Source organism: Lutjanus erythropterus, chromosome 10, assembly GCF_056507025.1.
Source record: "Lutjanus erythropterus isolate fLutEry1 chromosome 10, fLutEry1.hap2, whole genome shotgun sequence".
NCBI classification, from domain to species: Eukaryota; Metazoa; Chordata; class Actinopteri; order Lutjaniformes; family Lutjanidae; genus Lutjanus; species Lutjanus erythropterus.
This window is the reverse complement of record NC_139326.1, coordinates 37,304,706-37,330,815: the sequence shown is the minus strand read 5'-3', so window position 1 is coordinate 37,330,815 and position 26,110 is coordinate 37,304,706. Positions and strand designations below refer to the sequence as shown.

General features: G+C 39.7%; 1 protein-coding gene across 2 annotated transcripts in view; it reads right to left on the bottom strand.

The window, feature by feature from the left end:
* The window catches only part of zfr (zinc finger RNA binding protein), a 28,001-nt gene extending 4,361 nt beyond the window's left edge, over positions 1-23,640 (bottom strand). The window contains exons 1-17 of one of the 2 annotated variants that reach the window (XM_084729214.1): positions 23,507-23,639; positions 23,248-23,329; positions 17,729-18,008; positions 12,391-12,529; positions 11,897-12,115; positions 9,705-9,943; positions 8,998-9,201; positions 8,126-8,444; positions 7,550-7,743; positions 7,340-7,459; positions 6,488-6,627; positions 6,216-6,372; positions 5,656-5,858; positions 5,178-5,328; positions 3,529-3,670; positions 1,350-1,447; positions 404-499 (exon numbers count right to left, since the gene is read on the bottom strand). In XM_084729214.1, the coding sequence (XP_084585340.1) occupies positions 404-499; positions 1,350-1,447; positions 3,529-3,670; positions 5,178-5,328; positions 5,656-5,858; positions 6,216-6,372; positions 6,488-6,627; positions 7,340-7,459; positions 7,550-7,743; positions 8,126-8,444; positions 8,998-9,201; positions 9,705-9,943; positions 11,897-12,115; positions 12,391-12,529; positions 17,729-18,008; positions 23,248-23,329; positions 23,507-23,543 (2,820 nt within the window). In that variant the 5' untranslated portion in view covers positions 23,544-23,639. Of the gene's footprint in view, positions 1-403; positions 500-1,349; positions 1,448-3,528; positions 3,671-5,177; positions 5,329-5,655; positions 5,859-6,215; positions 6,373-6,487; positions 6,628-7,339; positions 7,460-7,549; positions 7,744-8,125; positions 8,445-8,997; positions 9,202-9,704; positions 9,944-11,896; positions 12,116-12,390; positions 12,530-17,728; positions 18,009-23,247; positions 23,330-23,506 lie in introns of both variants that reach the window. The other variant, XR_014771480.1, reaches the window with a different exon arrangement.
* Between the last annotated feature and the right edge of the window lie 2,470 nt (positions 23,641-26,110).

The window sequence follows — 26,110 nt, the reverse complement described above, 5'->3', positions numbered from 1 at the left end:
TTAGGTGAAATAAACAAAGGAAGGAGGAGACTCCAAACAGGATATAAGAAGGTGTATTGAGTGTCTTTCTTCAGTCTAATCCCTCGATCAACTTGAGTTTGTTGGTATTGCTGTCTTGGAGAACATGAATAAACTCTTTGCAGCTGACTTTGTTCCTCTCCTGTGAGTTTTATTCTTGTCAGCATGTCTGACTCAACAAGTTTCAGTATCAGTTTTTGATAAATGTTGTGGCATTGAAGCATTTTCAAGGTTTTTATGTTACAAGATTACAGCTCAGAACCCAAAATTGATACTAGTAAGATTTCATGTTTTTCTCATGAATGTCGACTCTTGTCAGTAACAAAGACAAAAGATTTAAAATGTTTCTTTTCAAATGTTTCATGTTTTAATAACATGAACTTACCCATCCTGGGAAGGGTGACCACGTAGGAACTCGCTGACAGAGGTCTCGCAGGATCCGGATGATGATCACACAGGATTGAAGTCCGTTGGCTCTAGCCTTTTGATGCAATAAAGTTAGTTTATGGAGAGACCAAGCGTAACAAGAGATGGACCAAACAAGTGAAATCAGTTCTGTCATAGAGGTCCAAACACTACTGTGCATAATGGAAGCTTGAGTATGGTTTGAGGTGTGTATGAGCCATAAGAGTTTGCAATCAGCTGCCATTCCCAGTAGTCTTGTACCTCACAGTTAGTAAGGGAGTTCAAAGTTTGCAAGATGCACAAGAAATGAGGACCTTTCTTGCCATCTTCTAAACCCTGACCCCAGGTTTATCCAGGTATCTCACAAACAGGTACTTCAAAGTACAAGAGTACACCTGAGAGGAGAGCATAGGGACTGAAAGAGCCAAGGAAATCTGCTTTACTTTGCCTGTGCTTTTGCTCAGGTAGCAGAATCACAGGAAACTACTCAGATATTCCCGTTTCTCTCAATCCCCATTCTACAAAATATATAGAATAAAAACAATACAAACGTTCAACATGAAAGCACTTCTTGATGGCACAACTTTGTGCAAGTTATTGTGCAGCCTTATGGAATCACATGTAGCTATAATGCAGTACTTGGAAAATTGAAAAGAGAATACAAGGATGCCAATTCTTTGCTAGAGTAATTTTTTCATATGACAGCTTCAAATGAACTTCGATGTATAATCAATACATATGATGGACATTAACCAGATCCTTGTTGTAATAAGTGGCATCCTTGAATATTTTTTGCTTCAAATAGTAATAGTTTTCCTCATTATTACAAAATGAAAACCAAATGTGTAAAACACAAATAAATGAATAAACAAATAAATAATGCATCTCATAAGGCTACAATAAGAAAGTAAAATGATGTTCCGAACCTGGAACCACTTAGCGTGGCGCAGAGCAGCCAGAGCGTCAAGGCATTTTTGCCTGTCCAAGACGTCCGCTGGGTCTTTCACCATACCCGAAGTTACATCTAAAAATGGATTTGAAGTGTCAAAATGGTGATGACGAGGAATGGGTGTTTGACCAGGTCAGCGAGGCTGGCAGAGAACAAACACATTGCCACACATACCAATGTTTCTTCCATGACAACCTACAGTTGGTTGCGCTTTTAGCAATTTCAAGAAAAGTTGAAACCCTGACTACAAAAACACACGTGGGTAAATACAGATTGACTGTGTACATTATCTAAAGTAATATTCTGTGAAAAGGGGTATAAATTTACTGACTTAACATTGGAGATAAAGAGCCTGATGTGTTTGTTAAGAAACCATCAAGCTCAATTACATGGGTTTTGGTCACAAATGTCTTGAAGCCAATACCATTTTATCAGGTAATTGTGTTGGGAGTCTTACCATTATTTTGGTAAGTACCATGACAATTTGGAATTTCACTAGATTTTCTTCAGACAGAGGAGGATTTCCATGGCTAATGATTATTAGTATGCACTTGGTGCAAAGAGAAAGAAAAGTGCTAAAAGGGAGTGACCTGATAAAAAATTGGCATGGCAATAGTAGGTGTGGCAAAGTTTTTGGGATGTGAGAAAACCTTGGTCAAAAATCCTTCCGAAGCTGTTGGGCCCTACTAAACCTCTGATAGGAGACAATGTACTGGAAATTTTTATTTTCATTATTTTTTTTTTTTTGTAAAGAAATAAAGGGGTCCTTGTGCTGGACTTCTAAATATTACTACGGATATAATCAAAGGAGGAAGCAATGGGTGCTGAAGAAGAGAAAAAAACATGAGAACTACCAGCAAACAAAAGGGGTTAGGATATCACTGCATGCATACCTAACATCAGTAGGTTGGAATAAGACCCTAACAATCAAACCAAAGGCTGTACTCAGGTCCAACCAAAGATTCCTCAGTCATAGCCTTCGTACCTGAACGTTTAACAATACTCCCCTAAGAATAGTTTGAAATAATCACAATTCAAAAATGGTTTAGCTTCACATTTCCATTGTCAATTAATTCATAAGAGAAAATCTTTAAATTATTTTTCCTCATCTTTCCTTTGTAGGTGAAATTAAAAAGGGACTTGTCAAAGGGTGAAATTTTTGCTGAACCAGTCTAAATATCATCTCCTATTGAGCCCAATTGTGAGTCTTGTGTGTGTAAAGGAACATATCAAAATCAACTCAGGGGAGCACTTCAGAACAGGGGACCTCAGCAAGGTGAACTGTTCACCAGTACACAAAAGGAAGATTTGTTTCCTGTGGGAAAATAATATCCATAATGCCCTCTGCCAAATCTTAGATTCTATGCAAAATTAATTCCAAATTAAACTTGAGGCACAGAGATGCCTCCTATTGTCTACCCGTTCATCTTCTACAGGAATGATCATTTTAGTATCTTCGTCTCATAAAGAAAATTTGGAGAAAAGATACTGTAAATGCATGTCTCCCATTGAATAACACTAGCACTAAAATGGAAACAGAATCCCCTGGAACACAGGAAACAAAATAGAATCTCACCTGGGAGTAACTAGACTTAACACAATGCAAACACTGATCATGCTTTGTTTAAAGGATAAAGATAGCATTTGAGAGGTAGGAGTTACAGAGCAAAAGGCCTAAGAGCAATACTGCTGGCACTTGCCTCTTTCAGCTTTTTTAAAAATTCACACTGAAGTAAAAAGAGCTTTCATTAAGAAAAATAAAAGTTAAGGGTCTCTCTTTGGCTCCCACCTTAAACCAATAAAATCATCAGATTTTCATAATGTCTCATTGAAAAAAAAATCATTCTGGTGGTATTAAAAAGTTTTTTGCAAGTCATAGACTGCAGAACCAACCCTGAAGGAGACCACGACTTAAGTTATTGCACTTCCTTGGTAGCCCTGTCAATTCTGATTTCTGAAATCAAAATGAGTGACAAATCAAGAGAAAGTTGCCAGGGATGATCGAATTCGAAGCCAAACAAAACAATCTCTGGAGTGCCAGCAGGACAGTGCTCTTCATGGTGCCAACCAACATACTGAAACTGATTTCATAGAGAGATAGCAGAAAGACAAGAAAAAAGAGGTGCAATGGGAAAGGCTGTGATGGTGTTCCCAACCTCCATCCCGGCCATTTTCCTCTCTGATGACAGGTGAAGTCAGTGTGATTGTCACTTGCATCTTTGGCTCGGTAGAGGATGTCAGAATGATGGCGGCTTCCTGGATAGATCCCTTGACCTCATATTTTTCTGGTGTTACCATCTGGAAGAAACGACGTAGAAATGGCAAATGTGCTAACATTATTTCAAAGTCCACTGTGCGTACAACGAGTTGATAGTCACTTCTCAAAGTGATAGCTCGGGAACAAACCTATCTGATATCATCTACGCTCAGTGGCCACTTTCATAGGTACATTTCACTTGTGGGTCCATAAAAAGGAATTCCACATTAAACTTATTTTGGACACTGTGTTCACACAGATGATTTTTTCAATTGTGTGTAAACCCTCTAGTTGGTTTGTGTTTGCTATGAGTTGAAACACCAGTTAAGCCTAATTCTGTAGCTCCTTCAAAAGTGTGATGAAATGGCAAAGACTTAAGTATAATTTATTCTGCCTGGCTGAGAAGAGACATACCATTTAACATTCTGCCAGAATACTGCCTACGCAACATTAATCTCCAAAAAAGTTTCTCTGTGTTCTAATCACAGTTTGGAAAAAAAAAATCACCACTTCATCTCTGACATGTCTCTAAAGCAAGTGGTTCTACAAGTGAGACGTTTCTCATTCCTTCCTGGGAATGAGGCCCAAGTCTACATTCTTGCACCCAGCCAAGTTACATCTCACTCCTCATTTCCATGCCAGGCTGAAGTATAGTTAGAAATTTTGTTTCTAGCCCATGTTCACTAAATCAGCTTCATTCAGTCCTCTAAAAACACAAACTTCTCTAACAAGCCACCATTCAGCATACCATCTCTTGATGCTGAAAAGCTGTTTGACATGGTAGACACTCTCTCTTTCAATTATATTTCACTGTGTCCACCATTACCATGAACCATACACATCATCCCTGGTGCTTTTTCCACCATCAAATGGCAATGTGACCACATCACAGCCATCTTACTCAGGAAAAGATAAGCTTCTATGCTGATAACATTCAATTATAAATCACACATCTTTTGCTTTTTCCTCCTATTAGTAGCTAGTTTTTCTTTCATTGCAAGCTTGTTAGCAACTCCAGGAATCATCTTCCTAATGTACAATCTACATGTTCTGTTATGTAATTGTTATTTTACGTATGCTACTCAGCCAAGTATCACCATGCACAGCTGTTCTCTTATAACTAATAAACTGAGCTTTATACATGCATGTAAGCCATCTCATTGAATGTCAACCTGTTACATCCCACGTCTCCCCCAGTCTTAGCTTGGAAAGCCTCCAGTCTCCACACGACCCTCTAAAGGATGAACGATGGATGGATGAAAGTAAAATAATCCTCTTCTCCTTAATAATATCACCAAATCCAAAATTTACTCAAAAACAAATCTTTCCTCTGACCGTCTTTACACACTCATCTTTCATATTTCACAAATGACCTGAATTAACTTGGTTAATAGTCTACTGAATTCAAAAAATGGATCCCTTCGCTTGAACATTTTACAAAATAAATTAATAAAAATGCACAACTAAACTGGTTTTAGAAGGCAAAGTACCCATTAAAGTAGCCACTGAAGAAATTAATTGTGGTGTGATATTTGTAAAAGATAGTACTGTTAGTTGTTTGGGGAGATGCTCCACAATGCGGGTGAGGAGGCCCTTGGTGGGCTTCTCAGAGCAGAGCAGGACCAGGTTGACATTCTTGTCCCCACGAAGAAGCAAGCCTTTGGCCAGGACTCCCACCCTCATCACTCCCTTTAGGGCTCTAGACAATTACACAGGGAAGATGGGAAGGGAAAATATGTTAGGTACATTAATCCAACTAATTGTATGATCTTGCCTACAAAATGGAAAAAGACAGGTAGGCAGATTAGAAATTTCTTTGTGTGTCCTGTACCAATTTGGCTGATGGGTAACCACATAAGTAAATGCAGAGAGTGCAAATACATTTATATTCATTTGTAAGTGTGAATACAAATGAATCAGAAGCAGGTGGTGAATGTGGGCAGGTGAAAAAATGCAAACAAACATTAACCATTATAACTTTACACCATTCAGGCAGTGTGAAAATGTGAAAGCCCAAATTTCACACCTGTCTTTAGCAGGTTCTTTCTTCTCTTTGTCCTCTTCTTTGACCTTGTCCTGGTCTGTAACAATGTCTGAGACCAGTTTGAGGGCACGTTCTGTGATTGACACGATCTTCTGGATTGACTGGAGCTCATCTTCTGATGGGTAGATGGCTGCATGCTTGGTCATGACGTAGCGGTCATCTGAAGAATCAGGCCGACGTGGGGGCTAAGAGAAAGAGCAAGACTGTGTTTAATGGTAATTTTAGCTGGAGGATGTTATCAAAGAAAATCATTAACACTCCACAGTCTTGTTTGAGATAAACTGAAGGGCTACATCCCCCCCTGTTGTGTATACGGATTGTTTCAATGGCTCTAGTAGGGGGAATTGCCAAAGCAAACTATTCTGGCAATGATGTGGGGCTTAGATCAACAACCAGACAGTGCAGTAATAACTTGCAGTCTCATCAGTGAGGAAATATCACCAACCTCAAACTACTTCCTCAAGTGAAATGTCAAGCGTTACCAGCCTCTAGTCCGGCAATATACTGAGCAAAACTGTATATGTACAATTCAAAAGCCCTACCACAGGACCCTGAGGCTGCAGGCCAGGCATGCCAGGCCGGACTCCCAGTAGACCAGGAGGCCCCTGTGGATACCCTCCATCTGGCATACGACGTCGCTCGTCCCAGTGGTGCTGCTCCTCCTCCATACGTCTCCAGTACATGTCTTCTTCATAACGCCTGAAAATATAAACCTGTATTCTTCAACAGCTCCAGATGGTGGAGATAGATCATTGCTCATACACTGCATCTTTCCTCTTTATGGACCATTGATAAGAAAAGACCATAACCATACCGCATTCTCCAGCGCTCCTCCTCCTCTCTTCTTCTCCAGTACTCCTCTTTCTGCATCTGCTTTCTCATCTTCTCCTCCTGAATCTTTCTGGCTCGGATGCTGGGCTTGACCTCCACCTGCAGATCTGGGTTAACCTTTTTCTACAAAACAACACAAGTAAAAACAATTTCATTGGTGTAATTTTAAATATGGAACTAAGAAAACTACCTTCAGCTATACAGTGGATTTAAATGCCCCAGTGGCTTAAAGTGAAATGTCAAATTTTGATTGTTGCTACATCTCACAATAATCAGAAACAGAAGGAAAAGAGATGATATAAACCCACTACAAGGTACAAAGAATTCTTCTCAAAAACTACTCAGAGTATTAGTTATTTTTTAATAGTTGCGGTTTAATACAAGCATTCATTTTAAAGGGGTTTATCTTTCTCTGGATCTTCAGTCAAAAATTACTTCCAAACTCTGTGTTGTTCTGCTCAGTGGTCAGTCACCTCTCCAAACCTCTGCCTGCTGCAAGTTTTATATATAAGGATTTTGATTGGCCTGTTTATGATCAAGTTGCCATACTGGCTTCAGAAATGCAGATGAAAAATTTGGATGCTTATTAAAAGTGTAGGCCTACTCAGTGAACTTGTGATTTTTCAAGTATAGTGTAATTCATACTTAAGAGTAAAATTAAAGTCTTGGGGAAAAAAATGAATCACCCCTATTCAAAAGTGCACTACAGGACCAAACATGTATCACTCTCAGAACTTCATCTGCTGCTCTGAGACACCTAACAAATACGCTATAATATATTAATATATTATTACAGATATTCTGTAATATGGTACCAGACATGTCATCTACAAACCTTATATTGCAGGCGATGCCGACGACCTTTTAGATGCATTTCCTTTGCATTTGGATCGTTGAAACTACATTCACACAGCTTGCAGTGGAAGCGGATGACTTTTCCTTCATCGTTTCGGACCTAGAAAGAAATCCCACAGATTAGATTTGAGATCTCTGCTCAGCTAATGTAGGTTGGCACTGGCCTAACCATAGGTCTGTCAAGACTTACTTCCTCCACATAGTCATGGCCGACAGGCTGGACGTCACTCTGCAGTGCAGCTAGGGCCGATGTGGACAAAGAATCTGAAACGTCCGTCTTCAGATCCTGAGTACCTGAAGAGGGTGTTGCAGGCTTAGAAGCGTCTACTTTGGCCTCGGCTCTGGACTCATCCATCTTCACCGTCGTCTGTAATTTATTTCCACCTGCAATTGATAACATTTGCTATTTAATTATAGACCACTTGGTGCTGCTAAACCTGGGTCTAAATAGTCCTGAATAAGAAAAAAGACAATGTGACATAAGTGTTTAAGTGGTCCAGTGCAGGGGAAATTCTCTAATGGAGAGACATGTTCTCCATGTCCTCATGTTTGCTGTGACGAGCATAATAACCTACCGGTTGGAAAATTAATCCAGGGTTTGCAGCTCATTACACTGGATTGATTAAATGGCATTACAGAAGGATTTTTTTCTAAACAGAAAAATGACTAGTCTAAAATGCCATTATAGAATTACCAAGTAAATACATTAAATGGCCACATTCTAGCTAAATGAACAGAACTGAAACCACAACATGAGCTTACTAACCAACAAAATTGATCTTGGGGGTGTTGACTTTCTTCCCAGCGGAGGCAGCGTTGGCAGCAGAAAGGCTGTTGGCCAACGGGTTCTTGACACCCCCCACGCCACTGCTGACTATATTGACGGGTTTCAGGTAGGGGGGGCTGGAGCTGGTGGCGGGCGGGGAGGAGGCAGACATGCACAGAGAGCTGGTGGTGCTGGAACTGCTCAGGGTAGCTGTGGTGGTCTTGCTGGGGGCAGCTGTGGTGGATGACGAAGTCTGAGTGACCATACTGGGCTCAGTAGAGGGAATGGGCTTACCAAGTTTGGTATGAAGCTTCACAACCTGCAGGAAGAGGATTTTACAGTACATTAAGAGCATTTTCAGCAGGTCTGAGATTTCCATTTACAACCTGACAACACAGCAAACTACCGATTCCTGACAATTTCATTTTTGGCTTCATTTGGGCTTGAAAATAATCTTCTTTCCCCAATCTACAAACACAAATTTTGTGGTTTACAGACACCTCCTTGCTGATCCCCTTTTCAAGCTACACTCGGGGACTGTCTCGTCTTACTATTAGAGTTGCAACAAGTAATCGAGCATGAATCGATTACTTGTTTTTGTTACTTTTATTACTTAAGTATTTTTTTTAAAGAAAAAAATGTCAAAATCCTCTGATTCCAACTTCTTAAATGTGAATATTTTCTTGTTTTTTTACTACTTTATGACAAGGAACATTTCAAACATTTTATAGACCAAACCAACAAATTCAGCATATAATGGACAGATTAATCAACAATGAAAATAATGATGAGTTGCAGAACTACAAAATTTCCATAACAAGAGTTAACACCACATTTAGATATGTAACGTAATGCTCCACTCTTATCCATACCTTCTGGTGTTTGGCTCCACGGATATGGGCAGCATAGGCGTCAGCGCCGGTGCAGGAAACGTCACAAAGTTCACAGCGGAGCTGGTTCTGAGCATTGCGGGCCAACACCCCTCCACTACTTCCACTGCTGCTGTTGCTCTGGGAAACTTTCAGTGCTGCTTCCTTTTTTTTGTGTTTCTGACCTTCTAGATGCTCCTTGTACGTCTAACAGATTCAATAATTGGAGGGTGAAACAGCCGTTAGTTATTCTGATTGATAAGTATTTGCTCAGGACACTAATGATTAAGTTACACTAGATGATTTTTCACAAATCTAAAACATCAATTAATCCAAATTCATCCATTTCTATCAACTATGGTGATCAAATTAAAGGTGACCATATCATTTTAACCCCAATCTACTCTGCAAGTATGCGTATACTGGAAAGTGACTGAAAAGATGAACATATTGCAGTAACCAAAGACAGTATGACAGGTTATTTTCCCCCCCAAAAAAACAGTATTGCATGTTAAAATAAATTTTACAGTTTAAAAAAAAAACTGCGATTCATAGGGGAATAAGGCAGTTTGTATTATTTTATATCACTGACAGGCATGTGGACTGCTGCGGGGTTAGTCAATACTATGTGTGCTATAGTAAAGAACAGCAGACAGAAGGTACACACATCTGAAGACTTATAAACTCATCATGGGACATATTGAACTTACCTGTGGGCCAGCACAGCTGATTTTACAGACATCACAATAGTGGATCTGAGGGGGTTTGGGCGGCTGCTTGGGTCGAAGCTGTTTACTCTGAAAAGGGGGTTTCTTTGTGAAAGTGTTTCCCGTCCATGCTGCTGTCGCTGCTACAGCTGCCACCGCCTGCTTCTGTTGTTGCTGCTGCTGCTGGTAGTAGCTGGAGGCAGCCGAGTAAACTGCTGCTTCATAGCCCGAGTACGATGTTCCTGGAAAAGATAAACCAAGGCCGACTTGTAAACCTACTCACTGCTGTCATTTTATAGCCATTTGAAAAGACTCAATGGAAAGAGCAAAGGTTTATGTGCATAATGTTAAACATGTTTACCATGCAAGAGAGAGGGAGACAACTACAGGCTATTTGGCAAACACTCCAACACTGCACCACTGTTTACCTTTGTTTATGCACACTATCGCCTCACCACACCAGTGCCACAGAGGCCTATAATTTTCAGCCCAGCCTATACGCTGTGTTAAGTGTGAATTAAAAAAAATGTTAGTATGCCAATATGTACACTAATATGGTGAACCATATACCCGCTTTATATCAGCATTTTAGTATCGTCACTTTGAGCATTTTAGCATACTGACATCAGTACAGTTGTGCTTTGAGCCAAGAGTCAACAGGCTGTAGTTTCTATAAGTTGTTACTGGTAATGCACTGTAGATAAAATTCACCAATATTCATGTTTTTACTATACTTAATTTTTCATTAATGCATCCTGAAATGTTGCTTTCTACTGTTTTTTTCCCTGTCTTCATTAAGACTGCATTAAGGACAGAGAATGTTGCAGTAAGTAATGCCTTTATCTTAAATAACTGTATCTGTAAAAATCATAGGTTAGAATCTCCATTGAGTGACCAAAAAAGTGATTCAAGTTGATCAACAACAACAACAATTTTTCTGTTTTGATACTAGGGATGGGTATCATTGGGATTTTATTAATATCGACATTGCATAGATACTTATATTCAGCAGTTCAGCTGTGGTCATCTTCTGAGTAAAGGAGGAGAAGCTTGCCACATAAATGAGAACAGCCTGGTCCACCTTAAAGGTCAGTCCACCTTAAGTGACCTTGTGACAATGTTGCAAACTTCAGAGCTAACCCCCTTCAGCAGCATTCAACGCTTGGATCTTGAGGTCTTGTAGCTTTTATTCATCGACAAACAGCCTCAACTCTCCACAGACTGCTACTGCCACTCACATGGCTACATTAGCAGAGGAGGGGATGCCAGGAAAAGAAAAAAAAAAACAGCGGCTGGTGGAGGAAAAGTTGAAACGGAGTCAACTTTTAGAGAAACACAAGCTGATCCCTCCCAATTGTGTGCTTGGTTTATTCTGTGTACCCAGCTTTGACGTCGGGGTCTGGCTGCAGTTTATGCTGCCAAAATAGCGAAACCAAGAAGCTTTGTTTGAACTGTGCCTTTGTGTTTGAGAGAGAGAAGGGGAGAGACAGAGTGAGCAGACTGCATTGGGGGACAGATCACTGGTGGCCAGAAAGACAGTGAATCAGAGAAAATGTCATTTTCTGATTGTTTCACAGTGGTTATGTTCCAAGCGCAAATAAACACCCCCACACCCCTGCAGCTGATCCCTTTAACGCCTGAATGTCGCCTTTAAAGCAGAAATTAACATTATATGAATACCAATAGCAGCTCCATTGGCCAAGAGTCCAGCTGCAATGATTAATTAATGATTAAACTAATCAACAACTTTATATCAATTAATTGGTTTAAATCTTTTTTAATGGAAAAAAGCCAAAATTCTCTAACTTCAGCTTCTTAAATGTGAATATTTTGTTTTCTTTAGACCTTCATGATGATAAACTGAATATCTTTGGGTTGTGAGCAAAGCAACTATTTTTCACCAATTTCTGACACTTTATAGACCAAACAACTATGGACTAATTAATCAAGAAAATAATAAACTGATTACTCAAATATGAAAATAATAGTTAGTTGCAGCCCTAAGCAGGACCTCCTTCTCAGGTACCAGTATCAATTTACTACTGGTCCTCAATACCCATGCCTGTTTGACACATTGATACATATAGTGGCTACACACTGACATGTGAAAACAACAACAAAAACAGCTTCCTGGTTTTCCTAAAACAATCTTTTGTACCAGTTCAGGCAGCAGTTAATTCCGTCTCACAGCTTACCAGAGTAGGTGACAGCGTTTGTACTGTAGGTTGGGCTTTGGGAATACGAAGGGACTACAGATGCAGCAGCGGCCACAGGCTGGACAGTGGAGGTCACTGGGTAGATGGAGAAAGTGGACGAGGCTGGACTGGGAGCAGCTGGCTTTATCACAGTCACCTGTCGAGTCTGCTGGCTTTGAGTGTATGATGTTACCCCCTGGCTGTATCCTGGTTTAGGGGCTAGAAAACACAAAACAAATATACATACCTCTCATTTTTTTTTTTATGTACAGCAAAATGTTGAAAGCATACTCTTGATTTATCCTGCCTGATACATCTACATCACTGCACATGGGGAGCAAGTGCATGATAAGCTTTGCCTGTGGGGCAGTAGTTGTTTGTTAGCAAAACTTTGTCAGGCTAGTTAGACAGGTTGAACATGTGATTGGTAGAACAGTGTTATATGCTGACTGTTGTTTGAAAGGGTATGAAAATTAATTTTAGATTTAGCATACCTGTCTGGTAGTAGGAATCTGCCACACTAGGCTGTGGCTGTGCAGCAGCAACAGCCGCTGTAGCAGTGGGCTGTTGGTAGTACTGCTTACTGTCATACGCGACAGCAGGAGCTGTGGACCGCACATACGAGTAGGAGTCCTGCAAAAAGAAATGGGGAAATAGTTTCAGGGTTTGAAGTTTGATCCCCAGCTCCTCCCGTCCACATGTTGAAATGCCCTTAGACACTGAACCCCAAATTACTCCAGATTGGTATAACTGTGTACAAAGACAGCTGAAAGGCAGGAAAATTGGAAAGCACTTTGGGGAAAGGTGCTACGTAAAGTTCAGTCCATTTACCATTTATAATTACTACAGAAAAACAGCATTTCTAGTTAAAAAAAAACCAACAACAACCAAGTCACTACTTAATGTCCTTGTGTTATACCAATAGATTTAGTGTTGTGGAAATGTATATTATGCTGAATTATGTGAACTTTAGAGTTCCATACCACCTAAGCATTTTTTTTTTTTTAACATAGCCCAATATTTGCGTGGATAGTGATAAAACTTGTAGTGAATTAACTTGTAGCACAAAGTTAATTGATCATCAAAATGGCCAATAAAAACAGGAAGTGATAAAAGATATTACAAAATCAAATATTCAGTCTACAAAGAGGGCGGGGCTTTGCAAAGGATCAATTCAGAAAGTCAGTTAAGAGTACAGGCAATTTGAAGAGCAATTCCCACCGTTTTTCCCCATGTACCACTGACATAACACTCTGGCTCTTGCACAGATAAAACAGGGTAAAACAATGTAAAGAAAGACCACCTTTGTATGTGCTGCTTACAGTTATCACAGTCAAACCTCTGCTGTGTTTTGTATGTACAGTTTGCCACATTATGGCTGTAATATGATTATTCGCAGTGGTGCTCAAGGTTCATTTTAACAAATTTAGCTGGTTTGGGATGCTTAAATAATGTTTGCCTAATTGATGATAAACGCCCATCACAAAATCACATTGAAATGTACTTCCCATACAGCAGGCCTATTCAACTAGCGGCCCCCGGGCCAGATACGGCCCTTTTGAATTTTTCTATGGCCCGCAAGACTGCCGGTAAATCAGGATTACATGTGTGTCATACATGTGATAAAATAAAATAAAGGTAACCTACATCTCTGAGCTTACCCGAGCTGTTCAGGCTCAACGGTTCTGATCTGACTTGGATAGTTCTACATCAATGTTAGGTCACACCACGCACCTATATGCTGGGCAGGGGTGTGCTGTAATTGGCTGCCACGCTCGCTCTGCACTTGCACTCAGGGGTCGCGGATGAGAGAGGTAAAGTCTGGTTAGCTAAGCTAACGTCGTGTTGCAACATGTCGCTCTCAAAACCCAAGAGACGGAAAGTTGATTTTGAAAATCGGCAGTTCCAGGACGAGTGGACGGAGAAATATTTATTTACTTTACCTGCTGCGACGAGTAATAAACCGGTCTGTTTACTGTGCAACGAATGTATATCTGTCATGAAAGAATACAATGTGAAGAGGCACTACAAGACAAATCATGGCTCGTTTTCCGCCAGTTTTCCAGAGGGTTCGGAGGAACGGAGAAGAAAAATACAGGGTCTGCTAGCATCTTTCCGACGGTGTCAAGTCGCCCTCGGCCACTTTTGCACGGAACAAGAGAGGGCCATGATAGCATCCCTTCGTGTCGCCTGGACATTAACCAGACAGAAGAGACCTTTTACCGAGGCGGAGACTGTTAAAGATTGCATGCTTGCTGTCATTGACGAAGTGGTTGTTGATGAAAAAGTAAAGGAAAGTGTCACCTCATCCATCAAAAAGGTGCCTCTCTCAGACACATCAACTCTTCGCAGAGTGGAATTACTTGCAAAGGATGTCTCAAGCAAGCTTTTGGAAAACCTCAAAAAAGCTGATGTTATGTCTATCGCTGTGGATGAATCAACTGACTGTACCGACATAGCCCAGCTGTGCATCTATGTCAGGTTTCACGACGGAGTGCGCTTTCGAGAAGAACTTTTGGGGCTCATTCCGTTGGAGGGACACACCACAGGTGAAGTCATTTTTCAAAAGATTGTCGCATTTTTTAACGAGCGCGAACTGGATTTACAGAAAGTGTGCCTTTTGGTTACTGATGGCGCTCCAGCTATGATTGGTAGAGTACAAGGGCTGGTGGCGAGGCTATCAACCGTAGCCCCACATATGCAGTTTTTACACTGTATCATTCATCAGTCTGTGTTGTGTGCAAAGCTCAGTGAGGATCTGAAAAACACCATGGACACCGTCATGAACATTGTGAATTTCATCCGCTCAACCTCCAGCCTACAACATCGCCTTTTCCGTATGATGCTTGCTGACACGTTTGCTGAACACACGGACTTGCTTGTTCATAACGATGTCAGGTGGCTAAGCAAGGGGAAGGTTTTGGACCGTTTCTGTGAACTCCGCCACGAGATTGTGTCTTTCCTCCGCGTGTGTAAACACAAACGGGCAGCACACCTCCTGGGGCGCATGCTGGATGAAAAGTTTCTGGCAGAAGTCCACTTTCTGTGTGACATTTTCGGACACTTGAACACTCTGAATCTTGAAGTGCAGGGTCGAGAAAAATCTATTGCTGATCTGGTTGAGAGGCTTTGTGCTTTCAAGACAAAGCTAGCAATTTTCACAACAGACCTAACGGCAACAGAATCGATGCACTTCCCACGACTGCGTGCATTCATGAACACAGCACCTGAGGCACGGATAACACCCGTCATGACAGATTTCATGACAAAACTGACTGAGAATTTTACTGAGAGATTCCAAGGGTTCAGGATTCCCATTGAGGTGTTGCACTTTGCTCGTGACCCCTTTTCCATCAAACCTGAGGCAGACTTCTGTGCAAAAGCAAAAAAGGTAATGTCTTCTATTGATGAGAGCATCTTTCAGATGGAAATGGTTGATGTGCAGTCATCCTTTGCTTTAAAACAGCACTTGCAATCTGAGGGTGCAGAGAACTTTTGGTCAAACCATGTGAGCCAGTATCAGTACCCCACAATAAAGAAAGTGGCCTTGCTAATACTGACAATGTTTGGGTCTACTTATACTTGTGAGTCCAGCTTTTCTCATATGAATGCCATCAAAACAAGGGCACGTTGCTCCATGACTAATGAAAAGTTGCATGAGTGTCTCAGGATTGCCCTTACAACGTATGAGCCAAGCTATGCTGAAATAGCAAGATCAAAGCAGTGCAATTTTTCCCATTAACTGAAAAGGCTCAAAATGACAGCAGTGTGATGTATGCTACTTTTTTATTAGCAACTGATTGAGGCATGTGATGCTGTCTTGAAAATACAGACAAATATGTTTCATGTTAATCCTTTTGATTGTCTGTTTTACTGTTCACCTCTGTTCACCTCTAACACATTTGAATATGGACTTGGACCTGCTATGTTTGGAATTGTTTATGTTATGTTATTTATTGTTGGTCTGATGGCTATGTTTTGGTCATCTTGAATGTAGCATTTATAGAGGGTTAGGGACCTTGGTTAAAAAGCTCCGTATGTAAAAGTATTAAAGTGAAAGAAAAGGAATATGTGTCACTAGTTTATTTCATGTATATATCTACTAAGATAAGAGTTATTTTTAGCCATTAGTTGACAAATATTCTGTGTGGCCCACGAACCCCCAGTGATTTTCCTATTCGGCCCACTTGGTATTGAAGTTGAATAGCCCTGCCATACAGTATGGAGAACCAAACCAGCTAATGTTAGGTCTCCTGAAACACCTCAACATCAGCATAGAGCAGTGGTTCCCAAACTTTCTCTGCTGGGCCCCCCTTTGGTTGATAAGAAAATTTTCGCGCCCCCCTAAACCTGACACACATACACATATTTTGTTTTCAGACTCCATTGCAGTTTATTTCACACATTGTAATTAATACAAACCTCATAAACTCTAATACAACCCTCATAAACTACAGGTTGCAATAAACTACAACCTCTTTTGGAATAAGAAATAAATAACGAAATAACAAACCACCTTAACAGTGTAATTATGTTCAGTGTAACAGGTTTCTTTTTTTTTTTTTTTTTTACTGTGTAACAATACTCAACATTGCTATCAATGCATTTTTCAAAAATTGCAATTGGCTTGTGTGTCTGACTTCCTGCCCACTCGACTAGCTATGTGTCAATTGACGCGCCATCCGTCGGAAATAGACTCGCTGCGTATTCTCCGCGGAGCAGAGCGCTGAGCCACTTCTGGTATAAATTACAGCTCCGCGGAGAATACTCAGCGAGTCTATTTCCGACGGATGGCGCGTCAATTGACACATAGCTAGTCGAGTGGGCAGGAAGTCAGGCACGGAAAACAGGGGAGAATCCGGTTGATTTTCAAAATAAAAGACCCCGTGCAGACTCGCGATCATAAAGACAGACAGAAAATAAACAATTTAACTATGTAGCCTGCTTATCCATGGTAGAAGCGGGCAACACGCTCCGCTGCTGAGACGCTTCTGAAACGCTGCTGATCTTAATTGAAGTCGCGTGCATGACGGAGCAAAACCGCAGCGCAGCCGCGCCTGGTGTCAATACCGGGTAAGCCTTACCGCGCCCCCCCTGCAATGGCACCCCCCACTTTGGGAACCACTGGCATAGAGCATATTCTTAGGCTCAAATTTTTTTGGAAGCCCATAGACAGTTTTACAAAGACTGTTGGCAGAGGCAAGAGACAAACAATTATGTAAGTCCAATGATTTAAAAATACTTAAGATATAAAAATACCAGATGCAACACATGCATGACAGTGCAGCACGAGTATAAACCATATGCACAGAGTTACTGGTTAAATTCATAGACGACCACACAGTGGCTTCAAAGGCTAATGTCATGGAAAAATGTAACTGAGGTTAGCGGTGAGAACCAACATCCTTTTACATAAATGATCACTGAAGAAGCAAAAGGAAAACCAGCTAAAAATTGGAAATGCAAATGGTAAAAGAATTCCCTTTCTAATGGCCTGACTGTATTAATTCAATGTGTGAATTCAGTTGGTTATCTCTTTTAAAAATAAATCTTCAAATTTGACTTTGAAATTCCATTATTTATTTAAATATTATTGTTAAATTATGTTTTTCTTTAAATTTATTCAATTGATTCATTTGGGTTAAAAGATTAATGTTTAAACAATTTTATTTTCATTGCCCTTTTAAATGTAAATGTAATTAATGGAACGCTGCACAACATCTGGTCCCCACCTACAGAAATGAACGTGCAAATCCAGAGCAACTCAGAATATGATCAAAATGACAAAAACAAATTGTTTAAAAATTTGAGAGGGAAAACCTTGTGGTGTACCTGGTAGTTCTGTGAGGTGACTGGTGGTGGTGGTGGAGGGACTTCAGGTTGTCGCTGAGGGTAGCCGTAGTCAGTGGCAGCGTGAGTTGGTTGGTATCCTCCATAAGCTGCAGCAGTAGCCGCTGCCACGGCAACGGGTGCAGGCCTCGCTACAGCAACAGTGGCCGCAGTGGGAGCGTAGGCGGCCGCCACGGTGTGTGCGGCCACTGGTGCTTGATGAACTGTGTAACTGGCCACTGTGGTGGGATGTGTGTATGCTACCCCGGCAGCTGGCTGCTGACTGGTAGGGAAACACAAGTGAGAAAAAAGTAAAAGGTTAGCTCAGCAACAGAGCTTATGACTGTTATGAGTGTGTGTGTGTGTGTCTGAGAGTGAGATCATTCCTGGTCCCATATACACAGACTTGTGCATGTGATGAAGTGGGACAAACATGGGTTATGGCTGTGGTTTTAATTTATAATTTAGTCTCCGATTTCACGTGTTTATAACATCACCTCAACACTACTAAAAATAGATCTTTATACCGTTTTTACACCAAATTAATAATCATATAATCCATATATGTGGGTTTTTAAACATGGGTAAGCCTACAAAAAAAAGGCGATTGGCCCTTTTCCCATTATGCCAGTAGATGAGTTTGCTTCTGCTTCTTCAATTGTCTGCATACAGGTCTCAGTACTTTTGCACCTCCCATCTGAATCTCTGTGGTTTTAACCTTAGTTTCTCTCCTGCGTTGCTATTTGTAATTTCAGGTATCTACTTTATTTTACCCTTTCATTTTCACTAACAGCTGATAGGAGTCATATTAAGTTGCTCCTGATGAAAACACAGCATTTCTTGACTTTGCTACTTCATAATTAAAGCTTTTAGATAGCAAAGTAACAGGGGACTTCTACTGTGAAGAATTTATATTAAGTAAAATGTCTATCCACCATTTACTCACTCGACTTCAGACAAAAGCTTCAGTGGTATATACACACCTTAAAGTGGGTGCAAACTCTGTTTTAGGGCGCCGGCAGTGCCAGTCAAACCCAGTCAAGTCAAACATCACGTGTATGAAAAGGGAGCAAAAGCCAAGAGCCAGATGTTAGTGGGTACTTTGTCCATTGTAAAAGGGGCTTTAGATGCATTGCGATGCAGACATCGATTCACAAATGTCAAAAATTCATTCCCTTGTTATCAGTTAACAACGGGATGTTAACAGAACAAACTGGGCACAACTTGATGGCAAGGGCAGTGTAACATCCAGACAGTCTATACTAGAGTTGTCCTTTAATTTGTCTTCACAAATGGCAGCGGTTGCAAGCATGTTTTGATTTAATGCCTAAATAATGACCTTTGTAAGAGGAACGAGAAGTATATTGTGAATATTTTCTACAGACCAACGTTAGCGAAACAGAGCAGGAATCAACAGTTTCCAACGAGACCGGCTGACAACTTATACCAACTATGTGGTGAAGAAAATAACTCTTTGCTCAGTCTGTTTTCATACCTGATATGCAACTGGTATGTCAACGGATTTCCTCAGGGCCAACAGTGCAGCAGACAGGCTGCGCTCCACTGTTGGAGACATAATGCTAATAACACAGCAGAGAACTCCCCCTCATTCTGTTATTCTTATACAGGCAAGACACTAGGAGATGCTTTCAAATTACTTCATTCATCAATTAAAGCAGTTAATTTGAAAACAAAAAGGCTGAAATATTTATCTTAATTGCCAGTATGTTTCATGTGCAACCAATTGCCAAAGTGACAGTCTCTACATCATTATTTTTTTTTGTATGATGGTGTCTTCTCTATCAGCAAAACCTGCCTGCATGAGCAAAGAGTAGGAGAAAACATGAGCAGTCTGAGCTGACCAGTCACAGTTCTTGTCTTTTGTGGAGGTGTACACAGGGTCCAAAATTAACACCACCCACCAACCAAATGCTGGTAATATATGCAAGTGGGTGGTAGCTTTACTTCACCACCAGCCAAAAAAAGGTAATTGCTTGGGCTGGCTGGTAAAATTTGAACCTTCATTAGTCATTAGCCATTTGGCTGCCAGACCAAAAAAAAAACTTAACTTTGGTCCCTAAGTGTACATCAAATAATAGCACAGCAAGTTCTCTTATAACATGAAGTTTATGAAACATATAAAGATGTAAAGGCCTAAACATTTAACACAAATTATTGAATATCAGACAATGTGGAGCATGCTCATAGAAATAATCTGTTATATTTCAGATCTTAATTTGATAATAGACTGATTCAGTTTTACTCCTTATCCATTAGGAAAGGAAATCTTACGATCTCGCCTCAGACTCTTGGTGTCAAGATTTGATTCAGATTTGTTCTTGAAATCAAATCTGATTCACAATTGAATTGAAAAGAGGCACTTTTTTTCCTTGCTCTTGCACTACTAACATGCAATATGAAATACATCTGACAGCTAAGCTGGTCCTGATTAAGGTTACTGTCTGACCAAACAAGAAGACACAGAGAAAATGGTACCCCAGTTTTGTTATTTTAAAAGGTCAGACTAATTACATCAACTTGAATGCATGTTACAGTCTTCTTCCTGAATAAGAATTAAATGATAGCATCATTTACCGACCAATATCACTGGGTAAATGTTTCTGATGGTGTATAGTATTCACAAAATGCTTCACCTTTATCTTACTGAGCAACTTATGCTACTACTTGAGTTATTAAATCCAAAATGCACCCAGGCTTATAATCAATATCTTAATAAATACACTTGTGCATACGATTCTTTGCTTTCCTCAAGTCGACTGAACAATAAACAGAAAATCATGGATTATGACTGTGTAATGTTGATTCAAATTTTTCAGTTGTTAAGAACACTTGAAGTATTTGCTAAAATGGGAACATCAATTGCCATATGCTGTGTTTCAAATTTGGTGCAATTATCAGAATAATTTATGTTCACAACTGTAAAGCAGAGCAGCTTTGCAACAGTAGCAGACTGAGTTACTGAGTACAGAAAAGAAAAATTCAAGCCCCAATAGGAATAGGATCGACTCACGAGGTAACTAGTGAAATTCCTTGACATTTTCATGAGAAAAATACAAAAACATAGGAGGTGTCTCCTGTAATAATCCTGTTTCAACACTACACAGCAAAATATTAGGCACCGTCTCTAAACTTAAACACTACTGACTTGTCCTCAACTCAAGGGGACACTCAGGACTGAGCAATGCCCCATATTTTGACGGTTTTCTGTGACACTGTTTAACCCCATCTCCAAATCCACACATAAATGACAATCTAAATAAACAATGTAAGAACAATATGATGACATCTTAAATGCCAATATCTGGACCATCATCACAAATCACACCTATTTAGTTACAAAAGACATCAGTTCATTCACCCACACCAGCTCCACAAATCTAGGTAGGGAAAGTGAAATGGTGCCGTGCTTGTCCCACCCTCACCGAGCAAGGCCTTTAACCCCAGCTGGTCAGGCCAACACATCAGACTGCGTTTGCACTGGGCAGTTTACAGGTGTGAATGTGTGCATATGTGTAACCGTTGCCTCACTAGAATTTCAAACTTCAATACATTACCACGAAAAATATTAATACTCAATATTATTTCTGATATCAGGGAAAAGCTAACAACATTGAGGGCATACAATTTTTGAATTTTTAAATAACAGAAATATAACATGGCTATAAAATTATAAGAAACTCAATTCTTAAATAAACATTTTTCTCTTTACATCACCCCTTAAAAGCAGTAGTGTTTCCACTACAATAACCACAAAATGTAATGTCAAAAATGAAAATTAAACATAAAAATCTCTTCCTGCTTCTTTTTAACTAACATACAACTCACTATAACTTAATCTGGAAAAATGTAAACACAGGCTAGTTTCACCCGATTTCTTGGAGAAAGAGACAGGCAGTCTTCTCTCTGATTATCTCATTTGCCTATGTGGGTCATTTAATGTCTTCTGTATTAAACAAACTGATTCATAACCAGTGAAAATCTCCTTGTAGCAGCTTTAAAAAAAACTCTGGAATTAAGTTAAGTTAAACTTAGTATTGTGTGTTGAGTACAACATTATCTAAACTTATTTATTTCTGAACATCTAACAAACCACCGATTTTCATTATGTAGAATTACATAAAAGTTGTGCACATCATGCCAAAAACCAATTTATCACCCGGCTCTATAACAACAAATCTTGTGTGGCGGTAAGGTGCCAGTATACTATATATATAATATACTGTCAGTATGACCAAAATATGATTTTGTTATAGGCCTAAGTGTTGGACAATTGGATCAATATATCAGCTATTGGCGACTGTCCATCGCCAACTAGTTTTTGGATGATGATTGACATTTTATTTTGCTATATGGTCTGCCAGCATAAACAGATTACAATACGAACACCCTTAAAGCCATACCGATGCAAACCCAGTACTTCACCTAATGTCTTTTTTTCCCCCTTGATTTAAGACCCATCATGTGAATGGAAGCATTCCTGAAATGACCTTTCCACGTATTGCATCAGATGCCACAGATGGCGTGTAGTATAGCCATACTTTGGAACATTTGGTAACATCTTGGCGCACTGAACTCCACCAATAGCACCATGCTCGACTTCACCACACCACAGACTGTATGGGTCGTAGCTGCTGCAGTAAGTGGCCAAACACATCTTGCATTAAATCGGAGAACACTTGTTGTGGTGCGCAAAACCAAATAGTCTTTTTTTTTTTTTTTTAAAGATCTGGGTACAAAGAGAATCAAAGCGGTGACACTACTTGGTACTAGATTATTTTGGTAGAAAACTTGAAAAGACAGCAATACCCAGCCCGGGTAAATTACTGGTTCATTTTGACTGAACCAGAGTTATAAATCAGTGGATCACTGGAACAACCAAGATGGTTTTGGTGTGTTTTCATTTGATTTTGTTGAGAATGAAGTGTGCTTTAGGAAATGAAGCAACTCACACAAGAGGAAAACCTAAATTCAGAAGGTGTACAGTTGTATTCTCTGCTTAATAATGAAAACAGGAGTGGGAATATTCCCTTTGACATTTTGAGAGTTTGTTTATTTGTTAGACCCAAAAAATTAAAGGAGCTTGTGGAATATAGTAAAACCCAGGGGATTGTTGTAAATGCTTATTTTGTCTTGCCCTTTTTCACTTGGCTCACCATTTTCCCACAATGCAATGCAAAAAATATATGTGTCAAAACATTACAGACTACTTGGCAGTGTTTTGCCATTTGATAAATAACCCTTGAAACTCATGGATGTATTACTAGAGATTGCAATGCGCTTTTAATGCAGTGCAATGATCAGTCTGTACTCAGCGTTACATCCAACTGCAGCAGCAGCAGCAGAGGGATCACCGCCCCCTCCCCCAGCTTGAACAATGGCTACAGTGGGAAGCAGACAGACTGTACATACCTGCACAACATCCAAACTCAGCTAACGTTCCAGCTAAAAAACATTACGGTTCGTGCAGTAGCCGAAAAGCTGAGTATTTAGACTTCCCTTACCTGTACTGAGCGGCAGCGCCGTGGGTAAATCCAAAGTAATTGCCGGTAGCCATTTTGGCATCTTCACCAAGCCGGCTGGGCACTGCGGAGGACAGACATACAGGATAACGCTAAGCTAACCGTTAGCAGCAGGCTCCAACGAGCCGTCCAAGGACTATCCATTAACGTCACTATTTTCGTGTTGTTTATTCGCCTATTAGGTTGTAAATGACTTTCTGTGTGACTGTAAACTAAACTCTACGTTTTTAACGATACTTACCATAGGTGAAGGAGACCACTGGACATATGGGAATCATTGGTTTCGTATATTCTACCGACACCCGCACTGTAGACCAGCCTATTTATATTACGTGTCGTACCCGGAAAAGCCGTGTTGGCGCATGCGCAGTGGAAAGGGGCGATGGGGATGTTTGTTTTCTGTTCACTAACTTTAAAGCCACAATAACATTAGAAGAAAAACAACAGTACAGGGAGAGCTGAGATGTAACTAAGTACATTTACTCAACTACTGCACTTAAGTACAAGTTCAAGATATTTGTACTTTACTTGAGTTTTTCCATTTTGCAACTTTATAGCCTACTTCCACTCCACTATACTGCATATCAGAGGGAAATATAGGAGCCTACTTTATATTCCACTAATTATCTCTGACAGCTTTAGTTCACAAATTTAGATTTTTACTCACAAAATATATTTAAATGTGCAAGTAAGTCTTGGTTGATTGCCAGAAATTCAATTGGAAACTATTTTGATAATAATTTCAGTAATTTTTCATGATTCCAGCTTCTCAAATGTGAAGATTTTCTTCTTTTCCTTGTGATTATTTTTAAAATATTTTATTTTTTAAATGTCTTTAATGGACAGGACAGCTGAAGATATGACAGGAAATGGGGAGAGAGAGTGGGGGAATGACAGGCAGAAAAATCACAAAATATTGTGGGATATTAAAAAAAGAAACACTTGATCCTTATTTTACATCATTATTATTTATCATTATGTATGGGGAACATGACAGTTTTTTTTTAATTTTACAATTAATGTACTTTGAGTTAAATACTTTTTTTGGACAACAATGGGCTACCATAAAACCTTACCCATCTTTTGCCTTTTTCATTTACATATAATTATATAGGTGGCGTTATGACTATGACTCCTGATTGTCATGTAGATGTGTTGAGACTGGGACTCTTATCAAACATGTGAAGTTTGGTGCAGATCAGATCATTTATACTAAAGTTATAGCAATTTTGTGTTTCATGGCAAGACATCAAAATTCAACGCCATGCCCTTCAAAGAGCGCTAAATCTTTTATTAACTTTTGATCACAACGTAGTCTAGATGACACACAGGAGCCATCTAGACTACGCTGTAGTCTGTAGGAGGAGTCCATTAAAATACAATGCATGGAAATCACCAAAATTGACCACAAAATTAAAAACCTCCTGTTGGGTGATGGGTCCACAAAATGTTTTTGTGCATCTCGGTGTGATATATGTGTGTGCTAATTTTCCTGCATATCAGTGAAACATGCTGGGCGTGACCAAGCCAAATGGGCACGCCCACCACCAAAAGCTAACTGCTTTTAATTCTGTCCATATGCTGCTGCTTTTTCAATGGGAGACAGGTCTGGACTGCAGGCAGGTCCGTCTAGTACATTTAACACTTTTGCTTAGTGCTGGTAATAATCTGGACGGTCCTTTTCCTCTGTAGCCTGGAGGACACGATCTCAATGATTTGTGAAAACGACATGAAATGTGGACTCATCAGACCACAGCACACTTTTCCACTTTGCATCAGTCCATCTCAGATGAACTCGGGCTCAGAGAAGTCTGCAGTGTTTCTGGATGTTGTTGATATATGTCTTTCTCTTTGCATAGCAGAGTCTTAACTTGCATTTGTAGATGCAGAGACAAACTGTGTTTACTGACAACAGCTTTCCAAAGTGATTAATGCAGTGCTGGCTGAGGGGTCAAAGGACACTGTTGGTTTTCAGCCTTGTAGTGTACTGTACTGTACAGCCTTTGTACTGTACTCAATTGAAGTTTAAATAACTGCATTTATGTTTTACACAATGTTTTGGAATTGGGGTACATACTGTATGCTTCATCCTAACCCAACCAGAAGATTGATTTTAAAGATTATAAGTCATATCTATCATGTTTTATGACTGTTGATATCGTGCATCAGAAAGCATTATGTGTATTTATAATTGTAGTCATAAAGCATTATGAATGCATTACAATTCACAGTGACTACAGAAGTGTCACTGAAATAACTAATGAAAAAATGTTGGAAAACAGTGAGAAACATTATTTTGGTGAAGCTGTACGAGAGACTTATGGAACTCAATATGGCATCAAGCTGGACAGTATAAAACACAGAAGGTAAAGTTCCTATTAATACAGTTCTGTCATTGAAAGTGTGTGAAGTGCACAGTGGTGGAAAGAGTACTAAAAATCTGTACTCGAGTACAAGAACTGTTACACGGCTAAAATAGTACTCAGTTGCTAGTATCTGTTGCAAAAACTATTCAGAGTATTAGTTACTTTTAACTGTTGATGTCACTGTCACCTCCCCAAACTAGGGCTGTAAATTTTGTATGTTTTCCTGAACCAGTAGTTGAAAATGCTATCGATCAATCATTAATTTTGTGTACAATACTAAACATGTTCTTTCCTCATTTTAATTTTTTTCTGTTTTTTTTCTCATCATTTTTTTTTCATTTTAAGTTTAGCCATGCGAGACAAAACAATGTCAAATAAGGTGCATTTACTACCATGACTACTGATTAACTATCCATGAATACATTTTGAATCGGCTAAATTCTTAATGGCGATCAGTCAATTATTGATTAATCATTAAG